We start from the raw sequence: 20,783 nt of genomic DNA on the forward strand, positions 1-20,783 counted from the left end.
AAAAACAAGACACTTCAAAAGAGATCTTTTCTTTTGGTTCTGTGGATTGTGAAGGACATCCAAATCTTTTAAAACTAATTATTTTAAATTAGAAGAGTAATACAAGCACATGTAAAGAATTGTAGAAAGGGAGTAATACAAAATAACCAGTCACTTATAGGTAATCACTGTTGAAATTTTCTCTCTTTAACTCTTATCGTAGTTACCATTACAACTTCTGCCTATTGATTTATCAACTTTGGGTAACATCTATTGACTCCTCACTATGGGATATGAAGTATTATGTGCAATTGCAATATTATTCACATCCCATCTTCCACAACATTCTCAGTTTTTGTTAGTTATATTTAATTATTACAAAGAATATCTTTGTAATTTTAATACCTCTACTTCTTGATTTATTGAAATTAGACTTCTATTTATTTCCTGCTATGTTTTGTTTTCCTGTTTCCTGTTTTGTTTTATGATTATGATGTTTTCGGTATTTAGTTTGTAATTTGATTTAAAAAAATTTAAAACCAAAAAAAAAAAAGTCTCCCCAAAGACCAATTCAGGAAATTACGGTCTGATCCTCTTTCCCTATTTTGCCAATTGGACAAGGGATATTTATATCATCTTATCAGAGTTGTATAAGAGCATATAAAAGGTATTTAGTTTACTATTCAGGACATTCTCCAAATATATAGACTCACTGAAGGTCAATGATTCTTAGAATTCTGATCTGGCTGATGGAAAGTAAACAGAAAATGTAAAAGAACAGAGAGACCATTTGTTGACTCCCTCATTCAAAACATCCAAAACCCAGGGCTGAGGCACAATAAGGCACAATTCCTGCTAACTACCTGTTTTACCTCTATCAATATAAGTATCACAAGGGAGGAGCATTGCCTCATTCACACTTTTGGAAATTAACGAAGAAAAAGTGTCTTGACTTTTTTGTCTGAATTCTTTCAAACTGTATTAGGTTGGAGGTTGTTGCTTGCATGGGTGAACTAGGATCATTCTGATCCATGAAATGACTGTGCCTCAGCCAGCTGTCTCACAGATGCCTACCATTGATCATGAGAGAAGCACTGACAGATGGGAGTGGATGGATTTGTGTTGGAGTTCCGACCGCTTGCATAGCTTATCCCACTGCCCAGTTAATGGTAATACCCTCTCAGATGAGAAGTCAGGGCAGCATAGCAGACCTGCAAAAGCCAGGGTTTTAAGTAGCTCCCTCATCAGTGCACCAACGTTCATGTGGACATGTATCCTCCCTCTTTAATATTGAGTAGGTAAGGAAGCTTGTTTCGAAGAGAAGGAAACCAAAAGCAAAAGAAATTAACTGGTTATGCCAAAGTTCTTCACTCATCACTTGGTTCAATAAACATTGAGGACCTTCCTGCAGGGACAAATCTGAAGATGAGTAAGATGTAGTTCTTATCCTAGGGAAGCTCATAGTTTGAAACTTGCATTAATGATAAAGTAGGGTCAAAATTCATCAGAGGCATATGAAAGTTTCTGAAAGGGTGCAGTGGAGGTTCTAAGGAGGAAGATGTTGTCATCAGTTTGGGGGAGGGTCTTAGGGAAGGCTTTCGAAAAAGGCATGTTATGGAATTGGCATTGGTATAAAGTTGGGGAGGGAGTAAAGAGGAGAAAAATCCAGGAGGATGTCAATACCCAGATCTGTGTTTTGTAAAAATCACCATGGCAACAATGTGGATAGGTTGGAAAGAGGAAAGATTTAAGTTTATAACAACAATAATAGTAAAAGCTAACATTTAATTAAATGTTTATTATGTCAGTCATTGCACTTAGTGCTTGACCCACTTTATTTAATGTAATCCTTGAAACAACATATGAGACAGGAATTATCATCTCCATTTTATAGGGAAAGGCATGACAGAGCCTGGACGAACAAAAGAGTTTGTATTATTGGCCATGAGAACCCAGGTAAGAAAAGGCTTTTATCTTATATCAGGGACTGTGGGATAGAGATGAGTTGGATTTTGGAGAATTAGGGAGGAAGATAACCTTTTTTTCTAAGAACAAATAGGTCTCCTTAGTGTCTGAGTCAAAAACCTCATAAGCACTGAAAACACCTCTGAGATCCTATTCTGTCTAAAGGACCATGACTTGGTAAAATCTGCCTTGTCAGGTGAGTATGACTCCATCTCAGGAACCATGTCCTTTGGCTTATCCCTGTCCACTGAGATTCTGGCACTCTGCCTGGCAAATAGTGGATGCTCGAATGCTGTATGAGAGAATTTTCACCTGTCATTCAACATTCATTGGAACCTGGGGCAATTCATTGTTCTTCTCCCTCCTCCACACCTACTCTTGAGTTTTCCTATCTTTATATTGGAGGGGGCTGAACCGCATTAAGTCATTGTATGTTAAGTTTAATAGGCTGTTATCCAGGAAAAATTAATTACCTCTGGCAAAGGTTGGGATACTTTAGTGGCTAATGGGCGTGTCTATACGGGACGGGGTGGGCACTGTCTTTTTTTTTGATACGCTTAATCATATCGTATTTGGCAATCTGTGCAGAAACGGCAGAAGATTGGTTTATATTCCTTAAGGCAGGTTCCTTCACCACCTAAAGGCTTTGGAGTTCTAGAGATGGAAACGCTCCCATAGGGATGCCCTCGCCCAGGACACCGCCCTTAAAATCAGACAGAGGAAGGCTCCCTTCATGAACGCGCTTGGCAAGGCAAGCCCTGCCCCCAAAAGGGGTGGAGGTAGAGAAAGAATACGTCTACACCTCTCTCGTCTGCCCGAGTACAGATTGGCAAGTGGCCTAGGCGCTCAGACCTCTGTCATTTATTTATTTTTCTTTCCACTGGGTGCGCTGTCCCTTTAAATGAGGGACGCTGGTGCTGGCTCCGTAACACCGGAGCCGGCAGCTTGTTGATTTCAGAGCTGGTGAATTTCACATTGTTTCCACTTCACTTTCCTCGCCCGGGGGAGGCTCGGGTTGGCTCCACAACCGCTACCGCAGTTGCCAGCTAGGTCCAGGGGAGGGCAGAGACCTGCAGCATCTGGGCGGGCGTGGGGCCGCAGGGAAGGGTGTCGGGGCCACACACGCACTCTCGCTGCAGTCCATATCCTTCTGAAGCCCGGACGCCCGGAGCGCACCGAGCCAGAACCGCCCGCCTAGACGCCCGCCCGCCAGCCCGCCCACGGGCCCGGGTCACAGCCAGGGAGCCGGCGAGGGGAGGAGGCCCAGGGGGGCTGGGTGGGGGGGGGCGGGGTGGGTGCTGCCGCCGCCGCGGAGCTGCTACTCGGCGCGTTTTGTATGAAGATGGCGGCTCCCACCGCCAGCAAGGCAGCCTCCCTGGGCTGTAACAACAAGCCTGCGTTCCCGGAGCTGGATTTCAGGTCGGGAGCTCGGGTGGAGGAATTGAACAAACTCATCCAAGAATTCACGAAGCACGACCAGCGGGAATATGACGACCAGAGAGCACTGGAGATTCACACAGCCAAGGATTTCATCTTTTCCATGCTGGGTAAGGAGGAAAAAGAGGGAGGGAGGGATATGTGTGTGTGGGGGGATGTGTGTGTGTGTGCGTGTGCGTGTGCGTGTGTGTGTGTGAGAGAGAGAGAGAGAGAGAGAGAGAGAGAGAGAGAGAGAGAAAGAGAAAGAGATGGGAAGCGGGGTAAAGAACCCATTCCCCCTTCTCGCGCGCTCTTTCCTTCTTGATTTTCTTCCCGGAGCCGCCGGGTGCCTGGGGTATAACCCATCTCTGTTCCGCCTCTTCCCTTCTTTCTCCGCGGCAACCTGAGCTGCCTTCCCTCCCCTCCCTACTACACTTTGTGCCGGGTCCCTTTTCCACCCCAGTTCGCTGGCTCTTTTGTTAATTTCTCACCGACGGGGGGCTGGAAGGCAGGTGAAGTGTTCGTGGTGAAACATCTCACTGTTTGGGGGAAGCCCCTGGAAGCCGCGCGGTCCAGGTGAGAACCGGCTGCGCCTTTCAGTTAAGGGATCTGTCACCAGAGACACGGATCTGCTCCTTCCCAACGCCGAGTCTCGAGTCCTCTCCAGAGCTCGGGGCGCGGAGACAGCCTGGGGCTCTGGCTCGGCGCCCGAGCGACAAGTTGCTCTCTAGTCTCGCTTGCGGCGCGGCGCTGTCAAGCCGGGCCCCCGGTGTCCAAACTTGTTGGGTGTTCCCTGGTAACCCGCTCAAGTAGGCTGGGCGCAGGGAGTTCCTGCAACTTTGATTTGCAAGTAGATTTCCCATTGAAGCGGTCGGAAGCATTTCCGGTGCTTCTCCGGGCTTCTTGCTGAGCTCGGAATTCCTAATTCCCAGATCGAAAATGACCACGCTCAGTGCTCTGACCCCGAGGAGCGCCAACCCCTTCCTCTTTGTGTGTTGTCTATGCACCGGCCGAGAGAGGTGTCCTGGGTTTCGAACCCCGGCGACGTCCGGGTTTAGAATAATGCCGCCCCTCCCACCCCCCAGCCTGGCAACTACAGTTCCTTAACAGATTGTTGAATGTTGTGTAAAGGAAAATAATTGAGTCAGGCCGGGGAGACCGAACCCCTCCCCAGGTGTCCTGTCGTTCGTATTAGTGCTGTGAGTGTCCGCTGCTGGGAGCCTCCCGCGTAGCTTGCGACTCCACCAGTGCAACTCTGGCTGCATGCAGTACGTGGCCTGGCGGTGAACACTCCGCAGAACTGGGACTCCAGTGTAGCGCTGCCCTACCGCGTGTCTCTGTGCGCTTGACAAATACATTCTTAGGCAATTTTCCGGGTAGTGGGAAATTTAATTGAAAAAGGTCTTGGACCACAGAGGAAGACTGAGCTTTTGCCTTCCTCCTGCCGTCTACTTGGATTTCAGCCGGCTGTCTGCTGTCCTTGCTGGTTCTATTATCGGGTATTACCTCTCGGTTTGCTTCCTCCCCACAGCCCAGGTTGGGGGTAATACAAATTGTACGTGTGCCGGCGGTGGGTAGTAACGCTTTGGGAAGTTGGATGAAGCATGTTAAAACTTGGGGCTGGATTTTACTTTTTGCGCCACACTCCCCAAGTGTGTATGGGGTTGAAAAGCTCTCCGTTGAGAGATTCGACCATTCAACTAATATTGAATTAAATGTGGGGTGTGTGTGTGTGTGTGTGCGCGCGCGCGCGCGTGTGCGTGTGTGTTTAAATAAATCGCTAACCGTGCGGTGGGAAGCTTACAAGCTTACAAAGCTTTCAGATCTGAAAACCAGCACAGTGATTGTCAGAAGGGTGGGACACACAGAGAAGGCTCAGAGCAGTTATTTAAGTTGCTTAATCATGTCCTTTCTCTTTGACGTATATAATGGAAGTCTGCCATTGTGTTGTTATAGCGCCGGCCTCAATTCCAATGTCTCCTGTCCTAGGTCGTTCACTAGGAAAAGGTGCTGGGTCACCATCAGTCAGGATAGTCATGGAACAGAAAATGGGAGGCTGTGGGGAGGGGTAAGTTTAAGTGCCCAGCTCATGAGGAAATCCTGTGCTAACCCCACGGCTGATACACTGATTTCTCAAAGCCTTTACGAAGGGTGAATTATTGCAGGGTGCTTAATTTATTTTGTGTTTAATGTCATGAGTGGCATGGTGTTGACAGGTAAACGAAATTCCCTTTTATTCATTTTTACCCAGTTGATCTTGCAGGAGAAGTCTTTCTTGCCCCCTGGGAATTTGATGTTTCCACCTGCGGGAGAGAAAATTCAGGAGAATGTCGTTTAAGCCTCTTGCCCCTCTGGACCCTAGAAGGCAGATGGCGAAATGAGCCTGCCTGTGTGTGGTGCTGCATTCATTTGTGAGTTGCTTGCTTTCCTTTAATGAGGTGCTGGCTGCTCTAGACAAGTGAAGGTTTGGCAACAGCAAGGGTCCCTGTGTGGATTCACTTTTCCTAAAGCGGATTTTCACTTGGCTTGAAAAAACAAAATCTCTTTTTGTGCACTTTGTTTCACTTGCCACAGTCCAGTCTTTCATGAATATGCGAATGATGTGTCTTAATGACCCTCAGCTTGTTAAGGTGTTAACAGGGGTGGCGCCAGGCCCTTATTTCTGGGAGTTTTTGGGGGGTGGGTGTAAGTCCTCTTGGCTTTGTTCTGCTTCTGTCTGAGCGGCACCTGAGGATTGTCAGCAGCCTGAAAACATTATCCTCTCACACAGAACGAAAGGGCAGAGGAGTTTGCTGCAAACCTCTTTAATGGAGCTGTGGATAACGCTACCTCTGTTTTTAGGCAGCTGGCAGGGGCAGCCACTTTCTGTATGAGATTGTTAGCCTGAACTAAAGCCCCCGCCCACCGGCTTCCCAGATTCTTTTTGTTTTATCGAGATTGGAGGCAACTTTACTACGCAGAAGGGCAAAGTTGTGGTAGGCTATTGTCATAAACAATGACCTGTCAGCACCAGGAAACTCCACTGTCCTATCAAAGCAGGGTCTGCATAGGCTGTGGAGTTGATCTGAGCCTGCTACTGGTCACCCAGCTGTCCATGGTCTGTCCTGACCTTCTCTGATTGTCCGGAGATTCTGATTCCTTTGGAGGCAGGTATTTGCGGGAGTCATCTAGATTCACTATTTATTTCTCTACACCTTGGTCTTTTAGGAGAATGATGGCTGTTATTATCTAGTTAATATGTGAGAGCCCAGATTGTGGGAGAGGCTGGCAGTGCATAATAAACACCATTTATCAAAATTCAGGGAAATTTCCAGAGTTCATTAATATTTTAATAATATTTGGTATTTGCATAATGTCTCTGCCAGCTCTTTTGTTATCTTCATTCCCTGGTGAGGTCAAATGAAGACTGGTTGTGTCCCCATTGAACAGATGCAGAGCAGGGGTTATGAAGAAGCTAGAAGAGCCAGGAAGAAATAAGAAGTCGCTTCCCCTTCAGTCCAAATGTTTGGTACCATGGTGTGGTCATTAAGTAAGTTATCACTTACTGACTGCCTTCTCTGTGCCAGGAACTTCACACAACCTTAGGAGTGGTATTGCTTTCCCATTACCCAGATGAGGATATTGAAATTTACCAGGGTTAAGAATCATCCAGGGTCCCATGGCTAATAAATGGAAGAGACGTTGCTAAAACTCTCTTGGCCCGATTCTAAGTCTTTTTCTATCAAGAATTGATGTATTAAATCCAGAGGAAGGGCTTTGTTTAAAAAAAAATATTGTCTCTTCTTTCAGAAATTTGTTTCTGCTTTCAGCTGTATCAGGGTAATCCAATCAGCATTTGACATGAGTTCTGGAGCAGTCTGAGTTGGAGTATTTTATTCCATAGAAAGATCATACATTTGAATTTCAGGTTAAGAAACTGATGGTCATTAGAATAAAATGTTAAAATCTATAGTTCCTGTCTCAGTCTGCCTCTTGCTGGCTAGATGGTCTTAGTTTTTTCATCCATTAAACACAGATAATAGTATTTTCATCTATTAAACATGGAATCATAGTAATGCACTGTTTCAGAATTATGTGTGTGAATATGAAGTTATTTTGTAAACTGAAAAGTTTATTATTTATTTAAAGAAATGGGCATTGTTAGAAAATCTAGTGAACTTACACTGGAATTATTTCTGCAGCTTCCTATCAGAAAGACTATAGAGTATGATTAGAGGTGACCTAGGAGAATATAGGCTCTGGCTGGAGAGGGCAGGATTAATTCCAACCCACATTGCCATTTGTTAAGTTCATACTGTATGCTGGCCCTTGTGCTAGCTACTTTGCATAACTATATTCATGTAATTTTCTTCCAGAAACTTTTTTAAGGATAAATACCATCATGCCTGTTTTAGAGGTGAAGTAGGTGGTATTAATCCCCCTTTAAAGATGAAACACTGAGGCTCAAAGAGGTCAAGTACTTATGCCAAGATCATACGGAGTTTGAGTTTGAACCCAAGTATTCCTGACTCAAAAGCTCATGTTCCTTCCGCTGTGTGGGCAATCAGTTTCTATAGCTCTTGGCCCAGACAACCAAAAAGGCCCCACCCCGTGGGGAATGCTATACTCAGTACCCTGCTTAGCCTGCAGGAGCAGAGATGGTCTCTTTTGGCCTGTCTTTCTTACTTTCATGCGTTCAACAAATATTTACTGAATGTTATACTGTTTGTCAAGCAGTATGCAGGGTCCTAAGGATAAAATAATGAGAAAAATCTTTAATTCATATGAGCCTGTGGAGACCCTTCCCTCTTCTGCTTTGCCCATCACCTTTAAGAGAATAGTTTGCTGACTCTTGTCTCCTTTCAGGCACATGGTTGTGGTGTTTCTGAGTACTGTCGGAACTACCATATTTTTAGGTACTTTCTATATCTACAGAGTAGGCCATTTTGAAGCCCTGTCTTTCGAGTGTTTGAATGTCACTTTTCCTTAATGAATTCATCCAGCAGTCTTTACTGAGGGAATTTATTGTGAGTCTTTGCTTTGTGGGCCTCCAAGTCTTGGTACGTTCCTCAGTGTTCTAGTCACTAATGTGCTGTGGTATCTGTATAATGGACGTCATCTTTGAAGTCCGTTCCAGCTCTGAAAACATTATGCATCTGGGGCAGGGAAGTCCCTCTGAACATTTGTTTTTGCTTCTGGTTTGAGTTGGTTTCAATTCTCCCTCCATGGTTCTGGGCGTTTGCTGTCCTTCATGACAGAAGAGCCCTGGAACCACTGATGATCCCTGGTCTTCCTGTGATGCCTTGTTGGGCCACCCATTGGATAATGCATTGCTTGTGATTAGACTGGGTCCCTTTTGTAGTCACAGAAATAGTAGAGTCTCTCATGTCAAACTAGGAATTTGTCCTTGAATGTTAGCTCTTTAGATTCTCCTGGAGCTTTTTAACAATTTGGAATCTCTGGTCCTGTTTCAGACCTATTGAATCCGAATCCCTAGAGATCCCCAAACTGGCTGCTCAGCACTCTGACATTCTGTCCCGTGTTAGGCCTGACGTTGTTCATTTCCTGCCCAGTAGAGCTGCTTGTGCACACGATGAGCTGATCCCAGTTGACTTTTGAGACTAGAACTGGGCTGCTGTGTCTAATGAGCAGATATGTCTGCTGGCTTCTGGTAGAGCTGGAGTCCTTCCCCCTGGGACAGAGGCAGGGAGGCATAGTGATTGAGATGATTATTAGAATGTTTCCTCTGTGTCAGAGGTTGTAATAGGGTTTCACATCATTGGATGTTTTCCCAAGGACACCATAACCCTTTGAAGTAAAGAAGTATGGAGAACTCTAGGATTAGAAAAATTCAGGAATTTGTCCAAGTTTACTAGCAAGTAAGTGGTATAGCTGAGACTTAACTAAGGTCAGGCTGATGCAAAACTCTTGCTTTCAACAGTGATACTATTCTGCCTTCCAGAGGGGCAGGAGAACTGGATTCTAGCCCCAACTCCTCCAGTTAACTTGCTCTGTGATTTTGGGCAAGTCACTTAACAGACTCTGAGTCTCAGAGTCTGAATATGTAAGTTGGGGCAAATAGTTATACCTACCTCCTGTGTTCAGATGCATTCAGTTCTGAAGATGAAGGTACAAAAAAAGGACATTTCTGAGTTCTAGTAAAGCTCTGTTTTGTACTGTGTGGAATGTGTGTTACCCTAAGTCACCTAACCTTTTCTGGGCCTTTTTTTGGCCCATTTTCCAATTGTAGAAAATACAAAGAAGAAAGTAAAATCACCTCCAAATTCTAATTACTGTTAATATTTGAGATACATTTTTTCTGGACATCTATGTTTATAAAACATGCTTACACCCACTCATACTTACATGCTTACAGTTTTACATACATAATCCTATTGGATATGTGGGGTTTTTTTTAGTAAATTTATCAATGTGCTGTCATCTACTACACTTTTGGAAAGGAGCTATAACCTGTGTTAAGATGTTTTCTTACTTCTTTCATTCATCTTTTATTTCAAAAGAAGATACTGTTCTGGAACTTAGAGCACATTCTGTGGTTTAATGATTGGGGAATGAAGAACCTTCTTGTTGGTGACTTCTGAGGGTTTGGCCTGCCTTTCAATGCCATCTCCTATTTGTGTCTTTGCATGTTCTACATGGTCTCATAACATTACCCGAATTTCTCACTTTCTTCTTTTGCTTGGGCTGTTTTCTCTATCAGGATTTCTTAACCTGGGTCCATGGAAACAAAAAGTTGGAACCTGTGAACTTGATTGGGGAAAAATTACCTCTTTATTTTTATTGACCGCTAACTGCAGTAGCATTTACTTTCATTATAAAAGTAGGTAACAAATCATAGTGGTATTAGCAGTACCTCTGTTTTTTGCTTTTGTTGCCAATAGAAATCACAGATATTTTCACTTCACATTACAGATATTACAGACGTCTCAAAAAGCCATTCACTGCTGCTTTGAAATTATGGTAGATGTTAGACTTGCTGCTAGATTTTATTGACTGCATTAATAAAGAATCACATATGGTACTCTATCACAAATTTGTTTTTTAACTGCATTTTGTGTGTTTTTTTTTTCTTTTTTTTCCGGTACGCGGGCCTCTCACTGTTGTGGCCTCTCCCGTTGCGGAGCACCGGCTCTGGACACGCAGGCTCAGTGGCCATGGCTCACGGGCCCAGCCGCTCCACGGCATGTGGGATCTTCCCAGACCGGGGCACAAACCCGTGTCCCCTGCATCAGCAGGCAGACTCTCAACCACTGTGCCACCAGGGAAGCCTGCATTTTGTGTTTTAATACCAATTTTCTTTGAAGTCCTGTGTAATTTTATCATTTATTTAAATATACTTGTTTTTTTTGCAGGGGTCGCCAGGCTTTTCTAGCTTGTCAAGGCATCTGTGTCACAGAAGCAGTTAAGAGTCTCAGCATTCTGACATCTCATCTCTGCTTTGTTTTCTTCTCCCAGCTCAAATGCCACTTGACTCATGAAGCTTTCCTATATCTCTCCAAGGAGAAAAGAAATTTCCCTTCCCTCTGTGTTCTCCTAACACCTGGTCCCCTTTCATAGCCCTTACCACATGTTCCCCATGCTGTAGGCTAAATAATCCCTGCTCATTTACCTTTGCAGCGCCCAGTGGGCTTATGTAAACAGTAGGTGCCAACAGAGTGTTACGTGACTTCATGCATTTTAAAAGAGCCTTTCTGTGCACAGCTTCTGATTTCAGGCTCTGTTTAAGGCATGAGTGCTTTCTGACATTGTCTCTTTATGGTTGCTCCCCTCATTAAGCCATATTCCGTCATCTTCTTTGGAGTCAAGAAAATCTTGATCTGATCTCCTCATGTGGTAGGGGAGTTTTTTCCTAGATTCCAATAATAACATCCTTAAGGCTTATCATAGGGCAGTTTAAGAAATGTCCCAATTAATTGCTGTAGCTTGTTGACCAGGAGCGGCAAACCGTGACTTGTGGGAAATTCCCCTTTCTTGTAGACCCTGACTTTTCTTCCCTGGGCATCTGGGGTACTTGCGAACCTCCTGCATTCCCACACTTGGGGCTTTAAAGGATGCATAGAAAGCATAAGTCATCTTTCTCATGAAGGTGTTCCTTGTGCTTATCAGTCAACCTCCAGCTGTTTGGATGCCTATTCTGGAATCCTAACTGCAGCAATTATTTATGATTATAAGCTAATTTGCCATCAATACTTTATCTTTGTGCAGTGCTTTATAGATTCAATACATATTAGCATCTGATATGGTGTGGTATTATTCTTTGGACCAGCCTTTGAGAAAGGAACTAGTAACCCCCCATTTACAAATGGGAATACTGAGACTCTGGAAGGTGAGTTGGAGGTTATAGAGTAGGTTGTAGAACAGGACTCAACCCAGATCTTCGGTGTCTTCTGCTCCAGCATATAGCCTGCAAAGAGCTTGTGGCTTTTCTACCCAGATATCTTTCATGGTTGCTGGGGTGAGTCTGTGTTCCCAGACCAGGCAAGGGTAGCAGCTTTCATACCTCTCTGGCTTTTCTACTCTCCACGGGGCCAAGGGTACACAGTGGGTAAGGCTGGCTGAGGGTGGCATGGCTCAGTACATACCCTGTAGGCATGCATTCTTCATGTCTGTTTGTTAGCCTCGCATATCTGAGGGCCTGTGACAGCATTCACAATGGACTTGGGTGACTACTTGCCAGCTGAGTGATCTCTTTAAGGACAGTTCATAATTATGCCATTATGTGAGGCCCTGTCTCCAGGAAACAGCTATCTGTTTTTCGTCCACTTAAGTGCCTTTTCATGAATTCCCTCTGCACAAGATAAAGAGACAGATTACTAGGGACAGTGCTGCTATGAATAAAGCTGGCATGGGGAGCTGTTGTTCAGTTTGTTTATTTTTTTATAGTTTTTTTCCTCAACACAGGAAGACATGATTAATACTTGTGAGTTAAGTCAATAGTGGGAGTTGGTGTAAGGCTTGTTGAGGTTTTTGTTTCTTCTAATGAGTATTTGAATATCTAGTGTGCATAGAATTAAGTATTCATTCATTAATTCATAAAATTCATTCAACATATGTTGGAGTGCCTACCATGAACTAATGTAATTACTATGGTGAAGTTACTGTATTGTAAGAGCACAGAGTGGTGAATTAGAGAAGCAAGGTCACTACCTCCATAAGACTTATGTTCTCTGGGGAATTCAACAAGATTTAAGCACATGAATAAATAGGGATGTGCGCTTAAAAAAAAAAAACACAGAACCTTATGATGGAAGGTCACTGGGTAGGATGGAGTGAAGAGTGATAGAGAAGGCCTCTGAAGCAGAGACATTTGAACTGGAAAGATAAGAAGGACCTGGCTACCTGAAGACTGATGGAAGTGTATTCAAGTAGGTAGAACAACATGTGCAAAGGCCCTGGGGTGGGTCCATTTGAAAGCAGCTTTCAAGGCTGCTTAAATTATAGCAAGTCTGATTTGGTCTCTACAAGGAGGAATGGTCTATGTTTGGATTAGGCCCACGGGGGAAGGAATGGGCTGCCTGCCTTGGAATATAGTGAGTTTCCTGCAGGTGGAGGTATTCCAAGTGGGGCCACCCTTTGGCTAGGCTCTTGTTGATAGCATTCAGGGACTGGTGCAGAGGGGGACAGTGTAGAAAGGTTGGATTACAGGTCCTCAAAAGGCCCTTTGTAGCCATGTGATTCTCTGATTTCACCTCTGATAGCCCTAAGCTAACAACAGTGAATTCTGTATTAGATGGTTTACGCATCAAACTGCAGTTTTCATGGGAAAATGATAAACTTGTATTTTTTCATCTGGACTTCCACAGTCTACAAAATACTTTCATAAGCATAATCTAGTTTTGACTTCTCACAACAACCCTTTAGAGTAGGTATTATTATTGTCTCTATTTTAACATAGGAAGAAACCCATGGTCAAGAGAAGTAACTCACTCAAGGTCACTGAATGGTTGAGGTGGAATCAAATTGAAATCCTTTGAAGTTCACCCCAAATTCTTTGTATTAGGCTGATTCTAGAAACCTCCCTTAACCACGCCACCTCAGGGTATGGAAGAAGGAGGATTTCTGGTCCCGAGAGAGGCACTGAGGATCGGTAGGAAGAACCAAGCCGATAGACTGCAGGTCTGCACGTGCCCGTTGTCGGTATGCAACTTGGAAGCACTTTTCTAGGCTGCTTCAAGATCACCCTTTTAGCAGCTGCAGCTGTTCCTGATAGCAGCTGCTTGTACGGATGATGCTGTGATTAATAAAGAAATCTCAACAGTTTGTTCTCAACTGTGCCCTTGGTGTGCGCAGCCTGCTTTAACACAGGCTGTGTTTCTGATCTGGAACAACAGAGTCCTGCTGGCATATGGTGCCCCAGGGGCTCATAGCCCAGTTGTGAGAAGGGGTGGTCCCTCTAGATCTGAACCAGGGAACCAAAGGCGCACCAGGGACTGGGTGGTAAGGAAAGTGTGTGTGGTGTGCCGCGTGGTAAATGCCAGCTGGTTCTTGATGTCAGAGTCAGGGATGCCGGGCAGTAGGGGGCTGCGCTGGTGAAGGAGATCACCTCTCACCTCCCTTGTAGGTCAAACTGTGGCTGCCAGTTTATCACCTCTGATTTGGAATCTGAGGCCCCAGAGAGGGGGCCATAGTTCATCCGCTACTGTACAGCTAGTTTGGGGGCAGAATCATGGTTAGAACCCAGGTTTCCCATCTACCTGCTGTGTGTGTTTGTGTGTGTTGGTGTCACTTCTTGCATGCCATTTCCAAATAAATTTTCCCTTTGAATGAAAAACTATCTGTGTAACTGAAAATAATAATAACCACACTCAAATAATGTCTACCATATTCCAAGAATAGTTCTAAGTGCTTTATACTTTATGTACATTATCTAAATTAATCCTAGCAACAACCCTATGAGGAAGGTATTATTCTAATTTACTGATGAGCAATCCAAAGCACAGAGAGATTAAGCAATTTGCCCAAAGCCACAAAGCTAGTGGTAGACTGGCAATTTGAACTCAGGAAACCTAGCTTCAGGCAGAAAATAACAAATAACTATGGATCTTTTTTTACCTCATTAAGAAAAAAAACCTTTCCTCCTGCAAAGTGGAAATCATTGATGGAATACTACAATATATTTTTTAAATTAATTAATTTATTTATTTTTAGCTGCGTTGGGTCTTTGTTGCTGCACGTGGGCTTTCTCTAGTTGCAGTGAGTAGGGACTACTCTTCGTTGTGGTGTGTGGGCTTCTCATTGCAGTGGCTTCTCTTGTTGTGGAGCATGGGCTCTAGGCGCAAGGGCTTCGGTAGTTGTGGCACGTGGGCTCAGTAGTTGTGGCTTGTGGGCTCTAGAGCGCAGGCTCAGTAGTTGTGGCACAAGGGCTTAGTTGCTCCGTGGCATGCGGGATCTTCCTGGACCAGGGATTGAACCCGTGTCCCCTGCATTGGCAGGCAGATTCTTAACCGCTGTGCCACCAGGGAAGTCCTGGAATACTACAATTTTAACGCTGTTAGGAAACTTGGAAGTTAGGTGACCTGAGTTGCTGCCCCCTCCATTTTACAGAAGTGCAAACTGAGGCCCAGAAGGGAAAGGGGACTTGATCATCCTGAACACTGATTTTACTTTTGGGCAGAGTGGAGGTGAGTTAAACGTCTGGCAAGTGACTGCTTCCTGAGAAAGGTGTTTGTACCTAAGACTGTCTACCCAGTAGCATCTGCTCCCTGGGGAGCATCTGCCTGGGTTTAAAGTGAAGGGAAATCCCTTTGAGAGGGCTGTGCTTCTAGATAGGGAACATTTCCCTGCCTCAGAGCTGCCTTGTAGTTTGAAGGTTTTTTAAGCTATTAGGTGAAGAATGCTGAATAAATAACCTGGTGGGCACAGTATTTCTGGTGTGTCATGTTTGCTTTTTGTCTTTTGATTGTTCCTTGTCTTTCTCTCTGGTTCCCCCTGCCGCCCACCCTGTGACGTGTGTCCTTTTCTCACACCTCTGCTGTCTACACAGCTTTGAGTATCACAATGAATATTTTTGTCTCTGAACAGTCTGTATCTACGGTAAGAAAGGGGACTGGCTGAGTAGACTGTGGGGCGCTGTGTCCAGCCTGTGTTTGGGAGGAGTTGAAGCTCCATGGGCTAGTAAGACTCCTGGCAATGGATCTTCCTTCTCTGCTGCTGGTCTGAGAACTCAGAGCCTTAGGAGGATTTCGAGAGTTGTAATAGGATTCAAAGAATTATAGAGGAGTTAAGCTAGTGGGGATCTTCCTGAGATCAGTTCATCCACCCCATCATGTCGCTGGTGGGGAAATTTAACCCCACGGTGGACAGTAACTTGCTCAAGGTCAAGCTGGTGGTGGTGATATAATGACTGTATTGGGAAACTCTTCCCTGCTGTTTATCAGGCATTGTTCCTAGTGCTTTGTAATCATTAACCCATGTAATCCTCACAATAATACTGCGATGGTAACAATGCTGCTACCACCCCCCTGCTTTACCTGTAAAGCAACTACATCAGTTAGGTCACTTGCTCAAGCTAGTGAGAGGCTGGATTCAAATCTAGGCAGTTGAGCTCTTAACCCCATGTACCTTTCCATAACATGAGCGCCATCACCATGCCAGGCGCTGTGCTCGTTGCTGGCATAAAACATGAGGTGATACTAAACATTGAGGGAGAGGATGGAAGTGAGGGAATAGTGGGCAGAGTGGAGAAGAGGTTGGTTTGATTGTCCGGCGAGCCAGTTGCTAATATGGCTCCTGTTCCAGACTCTTTTCATTCTAACACTTGGCCTTTCTTGGCAGCCCTCAGGACAAGCATTCTTTTGATGCTTGTGGTTTATGTTTATTGAAAGTCCTTTGTGTGAAATACCATCTTATCCATGCCATCTCCTCATTTTGAAAGTAAGAAGGTGTGTCTCAGCTAATTGATTTAAGGCTCTATAAAGGTCAACTGGGCCCTTGATGCTAAGTAAATTAGGGCAAGTCTTATGAAGGTACGGGCTCTGCCCCCCTCTTTCCCCCCATGTCATTCCAGATTTAGAACATTTAATTAGGACATAGTTAATGTAGTCTATCATTGTGGGGGGAATGGGAGCTCATCTTTTTTCAGTGAAAGGCAGATGCCAAACGTACTCTTAAGACAGTTACTGTGAAATCAAAATTTATAAATCAAATTGGGTTTTAAGTGAACTAAGGGATCTGACTCTTTAGTGCAGTAAGTGACTACTTTTGAAAAGGGAATAATTCTTTAAGTAAAAATTGGATCTAGTTGCCCTGCTTTGTAAGGGCAGATGTTTGTACGTTGACTTGACTTACAGCACTGAAGCACATTGGCTTCATGCTACAAAATCAGTCGTTGGGATGAAATCACTTCTTGAAAATCTGGTGCTCGTGATGCAGAGGATTGGAACTAGAATCCTCAGAGAAACCTCATCCCCAACCTACTTACTCATTTTTTCCTGGAATAAAATCTCAGGGGAATGGAGCATCTGGGATGGGCAAGCCCATCTGGACAGTGTAGAAACTCATGGGAGAGAATTTTTATCATCTCTGGTTCTTGGGGAGGAGGATGGATGGGAAATGATCTTTCTGAGTATCTTTGTGTCATTCAGGACCAACCTACCTCTGTTCCTGTCTCCTGGGTCCCATCCTCTCTGCCGGACCAGCTTTCTTCCCTGGGGATTATTTCTGCCCCTTTTATCTGCAGTTTCTCCTTCATTACTGATTCCTTCTTAAACACTCACATGTGCATTCTACATATTCCTTCAACAGAGATCTTTGAGAATTTCTGTGCAACAAGCCCTCTGTGAGCAGTAGGAATACAGTGGGGAACAAACCTTCATATTTGGTTACAAGTCTTAGAAGGAGATGGACAGTGAAAAAAAGTTGTAGGTTATGATTAACGTCCTGAAGGAAATACCAACCAGAACAGAATGTGGTGCTGTGATCTGTCATTCCTTCTCCAACTTGACCTTGTTGACCATTCTCTCCTAAACTCTCTTCCCTTGGCTTCCATCCAGCATACTCTTGCTGGGTTTCTCCGTTTCCTCAGTCTCCATGTAGGGGACAGATTTGTATTTCTTTGTCCAGCCCTTGGTGATCCTTCTGTCTTTTCTCCCCTCACACTTTCTCTGATCCTCTCGTAGTATCATTTTCCATCTCTCTTGTTGCCTTCCGAGCCTGTGGCCCAGCCCGGACTTGACTGCCTCTTGGACAAGTCCACTTGGTTGACCCAAAGGTGCCACGAATTGAGTGTCCAAAGTGAATCTGTCTGTGCTTCAAGCCTGCTCCTCCTGGATCAGCCACACCACCTTTCACCAGTCATAAGACGGGAACTCGGGAATCATCCTGAGCCCCTCTCTCGTCCTCCTACCCCGAAGCTGAAAAGGAACTGAGGCCTGTCCATTCTGCCTCATCCTTTAGGCTCTGTTTTCTTCTCTCCATTCCCACTGTCACCACCTTAGTTAGGGTCACTACTGTCAGTTTCCTGGGTTACTGCAATAATCTCCCTGGGTTTTCTGCTTCCAATCCCTTAAACCCATTCTCCACGCTGAGTCACCTTTTAAATAGGCCTAAACCCTCAGGGACAACCCATCATTCTTCACAGTAAAGTTAAACTGCTTAGCGTGTTTTACAGAGTCTTTGGAGACCCAGCTCCTGCTCACATCTCTGGCTTCACCTCCTGCTACCCCTTCAGTTTCACTGTATGTTTCTTATACACCTGCTTTGAGATGGGCGCTCTGTAAGGTGCTGACACTGCAATCTCTCTTGAAGTAAAAGCCTAAACATTCTGAACAGGATTAGAAGGCCTCAGTGCTCTGTTTCCTAAGGCCTTTTCAAGCCCCATCTCAAACCTCAGATGTCCTCACTCTCTTAGTTTCAGCCACACAGGCCTTTCAGTTCCTTGGAAATACCATATCCCCACCACTGAGGCCCTTTGCTGGAATGCACCATCCCTCCTCCCACACACTCATGCAACCAACGCCTTAACTTCTACTTCCCTAGATGATCTCAGCTCAATCCAAATGTCACTTCTCGAGGAGGCCTTTCAGGCTAGCCCAGGACAGGTCACATTCTCCTAAACCTGCATTCTATCTTCATAGGTGTCTTAGTTGCACTGATCCGTTATGAGTTTGCTGATGTCTGACGTTTCCCATTGTCATGAAGGCTCAATGATAGCTTATCTCGGACTATTCTTGCTTGTCTTTTTCTACTTGCCTGAAACACAGTTGTTCAATGAACATTGCTAGTGTGGTTGGCTACTTTGCTTTTGTTCTTGAACTTGAACAGTTAGGTAGAACATAGTTCACAATAGGCATTGAGTTAGTCATTGTGTGCCAAGTTTTAAGGACATACCTTGGTGTGTTCAGGGGACTTCTCTTCCTAGACTCCCACCTCTCTGCAGCTTATAGCCATGGAATTATAAAAATGTACACCTTAGAAATTATCTAGTTCAGTCATTTCCAACCTTTTCTAAACATGAGGGTCTTTTTTTTTTTTTTTTTTTAATTAAAAAATGATGAGGGGCTTCCCTGGTGGCGCAGTTGTTGAGAGTCTGCCTGCCGATGCAGGGGACACGGGTTCGTGCCCCGGTCCAGGAAGATCCCACGTGTCGCGGAGCGGCTGAGCCCATGAGCCATGGCCGCTGAGCCTGCGTGTCCAGAGCCTGTGCTCCGCAACGGGAGAAGCCACAACAGTGAGAGGCCCGCATACCGCAAAAAAAAAAAAAAAAAAAAAAAAAATGATGAGGATTCAAATGGTAGTGGTTATATTTTTACTATCAGTTTATTGGAGAAAAATGAGTAGTTATAGAAAGCTACTATGAATTTAGCTAACCATGTGAATTACTTTGAATTTTTTCATAATAGTGTCTATATATACTTGAAAAATAGTAGTATGTAGGCTTGAGAGGTAGTGCTTGGTGGGCACATGGATTTCTAGCACCAATAACTCCATGCCCTTGTGGTCCCTTAGTTAGGAACTAGCTTGGTCTCGCCCTTTATTATGCAAATTAACATCAGATTTAGAACTGGTTACCTGTGGGTTTGGTTTCCCCTGTATGTGTTTGATTTGACCAACATGGTGTTTTTAAATATTTAGAGCAAACATTTAAAAAGTTGGGAGATTTTTCACAAAGCCAGATTTCCAGCTTGAAAAATGAGAAGGACTACATTTATTTCCTGTATGGCCATAATCTGGTACTGAATAGCAGCTGTGTCCTTTAGAGGCACCACACTTTCTCCAGTTTGTCACAGTCCTCACTCTATCTCTGTCGCTATATAGCAAGTTCATGGTAGAATGGGGACTAGAAACCCAGTGACTTCACCTGACGTGAGTGAGTGAGGCCAACTCCATCTCCACAGAGGCTTGTGAGCAGAAAGAGCCCTGGGCCCAGAGTCAGGAAACCTGAATCCTTGTCTGCTCGCTGTTACTGTCTAGCTTGGTGACCTTGAACAAGCTACGTAACTTCTCTGAACCTCATTTTTGTCTTTTGTCATTTTGTAGTAAATACCTCTTAAGGCTCACTGAGTTGCTGGATCTCGGGACGGAAAGTTGTTTAGTCTAATGGAACATGTTTGTTATTAACTCCCCCATCTTCTCTTTCCTTGTCTTTTTTTTTTTTCCTCTCACTGTTATAGAGGAATCTACCATTTATTGTTGCACCTTGATGTTCATTTTAGAAATATGAGAAGGGAGCTATTGATTTCTCTCCCCAACCCTTTCTTATCCACATCATGTCTGGAGGCAGCTCTAATCCTTTCATCCCATGCCGTGTGCTCCTGCTGGGGCTCCCATGGCCATAAGCAAGCTCCTGCTTGTGACATCCAAGACACCCCAGAGTTGAAGTCCAAATATTAAAGAATTGGAGCCCACTGATTACCTGTGGAGATGCTCAGTAACTAGCCAGCTCTGTCATTGCTCACATCTATGAAATACTAACAGGATACCAGGCTAACATGGAGGATTTCATTTTTAGTAGCAATATCCTTGTAGCCAGATTTGTGGAACAAACAAATTTCATTGTTTCAGAGGAACCATACTGGTTATTTTTGTCCTTCTGGATCTGGAAGGGAGAGGAGGCATCAGTACCACAAGAGGACATAAATAGGAGTGTCAGCCTCTGAGATTACAAGAAGCAGGGTGATCCTGGAAAACAAAAATGGGGACTTTGGAGTCAGGCAGACCTGAGTCTGTTACTGCATAGCTGTGTGACCTTGACTAGCTTGTGTGACCTTGAGCCAACTAGCCTTTTTGATGCTTTTCTTCATTCATAAAGCAGGGATAAAAGAATGTATTTCATCTTTTAATTTTATACTCAGTTTTAGTTTTTAAGGATTTTGAATAGAATGCCAACTTCATAGGGTTGTTTTAAGGATGAAATTAATGCATGTTTAATATGTTAAATGAGCAACACAGTACACGAAACTGCCCTTCTCTTCCAACTTTTGGCT

General features: G+C 44.3%; 1 protein-coding gene across 5 annotated transcripts in view; it reads left to right on the forward strand.

Annotated features, from left to right (window-relative positions):
- The first annotated feature begins 2,944 nt into the window (after positions 1-2,944).
- MB21D2 (Mab-21 domain containing 2) overlaps positions 2,945-20,783 on the forward strand; it is a 111,849-nt gene continuing 94,010 nt past the window's right edge. For 3 of the 5 annotated variants that reach the window (XM_082624536.1, XM_082624537.1, XM_082624538.1), the window contains exon 1: positions 3,412-3,491. Coding sequence is in view for 1 of the 5 variants with exons in the window: in XM_082624535.1 (XP_082480661.1) it covers positions 3,281-3,491 (211 nt within the window). In the remaining 4 variants the exon portion in view is untranslated. Of the gene's footprint in view, positions 3,492-20,783 lie in introns of all 5 variants that reach the window. The other 2 variants (XM_082624535.1, XM_082624539.1) reach the window with 2 other exon arrangements.

The sequence above is a fragment of the Mesoplodon mirus genome (genome assembly GCF_964341445.2).
Source record: "Mesoplodon mirus genome assembly, chromosome: 6".
NCBI lineage: Eukaryota > Metazoa > Chordata > Mammalia > Artiodactyla > Ziphiidae > Mesoplodon > Mesoplodon mirus.